Source organism: Lactuca sativa, chromosome 8 (assembly GCF_002870075.4).
Source record: "Lactuca sativa cultivar Salinas chromosome 8, Lsat_Salinas_v11, whole genome shotgun sequence".
NCBI lineage: Eukaryota > Viridiplantae > Streptophyta > Magnoliopsida > Asterales > Asteraceae > Lactuca > Lactuca sativa.
Genome location: NC_056630.2, coordinates 211,704,015 through 211,710,018, shown reverse-complemented (window position 1 = coordinate 211,710,018; position 6,004 = coordinate 211,704,015). Strand labels below are relative to the sequence as shown.

At 30.9% G+C, this 6,004-nt stretch overlaps 1 protein-coding gene across 1 annotated transcript; it reads left to right on the top strand.

Moving 5' to 3' along the window:
* Positions 1–322: 322 nt before the first annotated feature.
* LOC111903753 (protein SMALL AUXIN UP-REGULATED RNA 12) lies at positions 323–1,162 on the top strand. The gene has a single exon (XM_023899512.3). The coding sequence runs from the start codon at positions 415–417 to the stop codon at positions 727–729; it is 315 nt and encodes a 104-aa protein (XP_023755280.1). The 5' UTR covers positions 323–414; the 3' UTR covers positions 730–1,162.
* The last annotated feature ends 4,842 nt before the right edge of the window (positions 1,163–6,004 follow it).

The following is a 6,004-nucleotide window of genomic DNA, read 5'->3' as shown; positions in this document are numbered from 1 at the left end:
TTGTTCTCAAAATAACCTGGTTCTAACCAAGATATCTCTCTCTCTCTCTCTCTCTATATATATATATATATATATATATATATATATATATATATATATATATATATTAAATTAAATTCAAAAAATAATTTTATAAAGGAAACCGAAATAACGATCACATCATTATTATCACTCCTCAATCAACCTCAATAGATATAATTAAATATTCTATTGCTTTATTTTCTAATAAAATATTACCTTAAGAAACAGTACAATTTTAATGAGACCGGACAGAATATAGAGTTTGCGTTCAATATTTTCTCTATAAATACCCTTCACATCCCTTTTATCTTCTCCTCACCACCACCACAGCCGCCGCTTCCATCTCCACAACCACCGTGTTACACATACTAAACCCTCTTTTCTTCACCAAAAATGGGGATCAAGAAATCAAACAAACTCCCTCAAGCAGCACTCATAAAGCAAATCCTCAAACGATGTTCTAGTTTAGGCAAGAAGCATGGATACGACGTCGATGGCCTCCCTCTCGACGTCCCTAAAGGCCATTTTCCGGTCTACGTCGGCGCTAATCGAACACGATACATCGTTCCGATCTCTTTCTTGACACACCCTGAATTCCAACGCCTTCTTCGTTACGCTGAAGAGGAGTTCGGATTTCATCACGAAATGGGCCTCACGATCCCTTGCGAAGAAGTGGTTTTCCGATCTCTTACATCCATGCTCCGGTGAGGTTGTAGGGTTCCGCGGCGATCGGTTTCCGATCATAAACCGCCGTGCTCCGGCGAGATTGAAGAAAGATGGTGTTTAAAGATGAAGCGGCATTTTCCCTTGGCTTCTTTTTTAAGGATTCCAGTTTTCCAGAGAAAAAGTTTTTGAATCCGGAGAAACGTACGACTCTGAGATTGAAATTTCGAACTCTGAGAAAAAGGATTTCCTTTTTTAACCATATTTCTTCATTTTTGTTCTTTTTTTTTTTTTAATCTTTTTTGCTAACTCTAACCCAAAAAACACCCATTTAATATTTTTATTTATTTTTAGATTTTTGGGTTAGATGAATGTGTACAAATGAAATCTTGTAATTTTGCTCATTTGTGGTGTAAATTATTTTACACCCTTTTGAGAGTGACCCAGTATTATGAAATATTTTGTGGTTTCGGTAAAATGTGTAAAGAGTTATTATCTATAAATCGTTATAAATGTTGCAATGCATCAGTTCATGATATTAGTTACTTAACATATGATCGTGATTTAGTTTTAGTTTTTTTGAGTTATCATATTTAGTTTTTTTTAATTAATAGTCCGTACAAATAAACTAATTTTTTAGTTTTATTAATTACATTCTCACATGCAAAAAAGTTGGTTAGTTGGAATTGTAATAAATATACAATATTATGGTTCTCAAAAACCAATAACTTCTTAAGATCACGTAAAATCAACTCACATAATTTTAAATTGGTTTTAGGATCGGTAACTGTAATTATGTTTAATTCTTATAAAATTTATATTAAACAATATTTTGAGCTAGAATAGTTGTGCATGGAAAGAATATTAAACAATGTTCGAGCAAACACCGTAGGTAGATTAAGATGCATGTGACGTATGTAATTTTGGATACGTTTAACGTATATAAAACTTAATTAAATTATGTTATTTTGAGTACAATTAGTGTATATAAATAAATCTGCATAACTGCTTATTTTCAGTTATTCAATGTAAATTTATGTAAGATGGAATAATATGATACTCACAACGAAATAATAAAAGTTCAAATGAAATCACTGATTTAAAATAAATCTTTTGTAGTTCTTATGGACTTCAAATTGCACTACTACACAAAGCTTATCACCTACAATAAGTACCCACGAATAAAATCCATGGGTAATTACCCACGGGTTTCCCACAACTATAAAAATCATAATTAAAAAAGCAATTGTTACGGATTACACTAATACCCATGGGTGATGATACGTGGAAATTCATGGGCAAAAATGGGCCATTACCCAAGAATTTGTAAATCTGTGGGTAATCTATGGATAAACATAATTAAAAACATTAATGTTTATTAAAAAAAGCTTTTACTGATAAATGTTTTTTGAACGGCAATTACGGCATTATGTAGATATCATATCAAGGTATCATCGACGGCTTCCTACCCTCATCCATAAGTAACGCTAAAATAAAATCGAATATTTTTTTTATAAAGTTGTTCCGTGGGTAAACAGTGAATAATTAAATTATTATTATATTGATATGATAATTAACTTTTATATATATATATATATATATATATATATATATATATATATATATATATATATATATATATATATATATATATATATATATATATATATATATACACACACGAGGTTTTGTCCATTTGTGCTAATGTTAAATGTTTGAAGGTTTAAAATAAAAAATGATATGGAAAAAAGAACAGAATAAAAATAAAAAAAATCAGAATTTTTACATGTCATGTCACTTGTCAGCCTGTTATTCACATTTTTTTTTCATCTATTTTGTTTTTTGGCCTTAATTTTTTTTTTAAATCTGAAAAAACCAAGGTTCATAAAACTCAATTCTCTACAAAATGAGCATAGTCATGAAATTTTGGAAATTTTTTTTAAGAAAAAACATCATAAATGGTCCATGTGGTTACCCAAAATCTGAAGTTTAGTCCTCGTGGTTTAAAAACCTCATAGATGGTCCTTGTGCTTTCAAAACTTTTGACGATTGGTCCTTATTACTAACTCCGTTAAGTTTTGTCCATTAAATGAAGGCTTTTTTCGTCATTTCACTGTCACAGGGACCATTTATGATGGTTTCACTTATTTAAAAAATAAAAATAAAATAATATGCAAAGGTCTCTCTCTCTCTCCAAATATATCACTTAATTTAATCCAATTCACAGATCCATCTCAAATGGGTGTTTCCCAAATCGATTCACAACACCCACTTCCCATTCCTTTGTCTTTAGCTACAATCATACATTTCACCAATATAAATTTTGAAGAAGATGACGAATCTTATCAATACAATGACGATGGAATGAAGAAGAAAACAATGAACAATTAGGAGAATAATAAGGTTGTAGACTCCAGTGGGTGCGTTGTTAAGCTAGTAAATGTCGAACATCACTCGGTTCACTCGTTGTTCAGATTCAGACTCGGTTCGTAAGGTGAGATTGTATCTATGAGCGTTAATTCGTCATCTGCTACGGTTTTAATGTGTAGGGCTTAGAAATATAAACCTGATTTCGATCTGGGTTTACAAAACGCATATGGTTTGAAGATGAAATCAAAATCGACCCCCTTTCCATATATGAAGCTTCAGAAGAAGAAGAATCAAGATTTTGATGTTTTTCTCATTCGACAGTAGAGGAAATTCGAAGAGGGTAGGAGCCCGTTTTGCTGAGGGTATGAACTTGAAGGGTGTTTGTCAGAGTAATTTGAATCAATTGTCAATGCTTACGAATTTAGGTTTCAAAAGAATCAGTTCATCGGAGCTTTACCTTCATTAAATGGGTTGTCAGATTTGAAATGGGCGTATTTCGATTATGACCAATTTGATTCAGTTTTGTCGGATTTCTTCCATGGACTCGACAGTTTAGAGGTTTTATCTTTAGATAACAACCCTCTCAAAGCTACCACCGATTGGGCGATTCCAATTGATCTTTAGAATTCCATCAAATTACAGAATCATTCATTGATGAGTTGTAATTTGGCCTGACCTTTGACGGAATTTCTCAGACTTATGCAGTCTCTTGGGGATCTAAAATTGTTGATGAATCGGATTTCCGGTGGAATTCTGACGACATTCAACGAGTCAGGTGTAAGAATCTTTTGGGTAAATGGTCAATCCGGAGTCGGAATCAGTGGTTCCATTAATGTAATCGGAACTATGGCTTCACGAAAATCACTTTTCTGGCAAGATTCCTGATTCCATCGGTGACTTAATTGAACACAAAGAATTCAACATCAACAGCAATGATCTTATTAAATAAATCCCCGATATTTTAGCTTCTCTCACATTGGATAAATTGGATTTAAAAGTGAAAACATTATAAATGGTCCCTATGGCAGTAAAATGACGAAAATGCCCTTCATTTAACGGACAAAAGTTAACAGAGTTAGCAATAAGGACCAATCGTCAAAAGTTTTGAAAGCACAGGGACCATCTATGAGGTTTTTAAACCACGGGGACTAAACTTCAGATTTTGGGAAACCATAGGGACCATTTATGATGTTTTTTCTTTTTTTAATTTTTATAAAAAAAACCCAGAAAAAAAAGTTCTCCAAAAATCATGTAAATTTATGGGATACTTCTACTCATTATACTAGTATCTTTATAAAAATAATTTTTCAAAAATAAGTTTTTGAAGTGTTTATTTTCAATTTTAAGAAATATTAGTTTTAAAAAAATATATTGAACATAATATGATTGAAAATATGATGATTCAAAATATTTATGATTCCAAAAAGCTTTTAATTCAACTTGTTTATGATCTTTAATTTGTTGTTATCTAAAAATATTTAGACTTAAATATTTAATCCTTAATTATATGTTTTATGATTCAAATATATAATGATCCATAATTTTGTTTTTCAACAAAAAAATTATTTAATTGAATATATTATTGATCCAAAATCATATGATTAAAAAATGATTTGATTCGAAATACTATGATTCAAATCAATTTGATTCAAGATTTTATGATTAAAAAATAATATGAACTGAAAATATTCTAATCCTTAATATTCTTCTTATTTAAAATTTTATAATTGTTAAACATTATTTGTCTACTTGTTGGGTATGAAACTTCATTCTTCATCAAAAAGGAATTTGATTTCCTATTCAAACAACAAGTTATGAGAAACTTATCAAATTTTGTTTCAAACCATCAACATAAGCAACACAAATAATTGTCAATTTCCCATTCATAATTTTCCCGTAGCTTTTCATCGAAGCTCTTTTGATATTTCTAAATTTCACATCTCCAACATTGTCAACTTTCATATAATCTCTCAAGTACTCATTCTCCGTAATCATGTAATGAGAGAAACCATTATTGATATACCATTCTTTATCATATTTTTCATCACATATTGCTTGCAATCAGAGAGAAATTTTGGGTAGCCAAACCTATTTAGGTCCTTAAGAGTAAGCGAGAGTTGAAGATTTTTGCACCCATCTTGTAACACCATGTTTTCACTTCTGAGATAAAAAGGTAAAAACCATTGTTTATAATAATAAAAATGAAAAAATATATTACTTTTTAGCAAAATTGATCAACATGGAAGTTGTAGTAGATGTCAATACGAACTCGTGGATATAAAGAACATCGGAAACGCAGCTCATATACGAAAGATACGATTTTTAGAAGTTTGGATGATTTTATAAAGTTAGTGGTGCACCTTTAAAGAATCACGGAGAAAAGAGTTAATGTGATGGCACCGTGTACTTTCGTTTGTGTGGAAGGGAGATGAAAATAGGTATGATCGTCTCAAAGGTCGCCACACTATACAATAATAAGTGCGACGCGAATGCTAGATTTTACAGCCTATAAATAGAGGCCTCAAGCTTCTTCCATTGTTGCACATCTCAAAGCTCTCTCTTTCTCACTCTCTCTTTCTATATATATATATATATATATATATATATATATATATATATATATATATATATATATATATCCCTCTCAAGATTTCGGTCTCTTGTGATTTCTTGTTCTGTAGTATCATTAGCAAAGTGTTGGATGTTTTGAAAGGATCCTTAAGAAAACGATTAAGCGTCAAAGTTACACTCGTCTTTCTCCGAGTTACTCGTCAATCAGGTAAGTTACACTTTATCTTAAGTATAACTTATTATAGAGTATACCCATTGTCATTATTATGAACTTGTGTAAACGATTAATCATTAATCCCAGTTATTGTATTGATTGATATACTTACGGGAGTTGTGTCCAGGATAAACACGTTGGCTTGGTTGTTGGATTTCAGAAAGG

Coding starts and splice junctions, on each gene's coding strand:
- LOC111903753 (XM_023899512.3), top strand. CDS start 415: ATGGGGATCAAGAAATCAAACAAACTCCCTCAAGCAGCACTCATAAAG.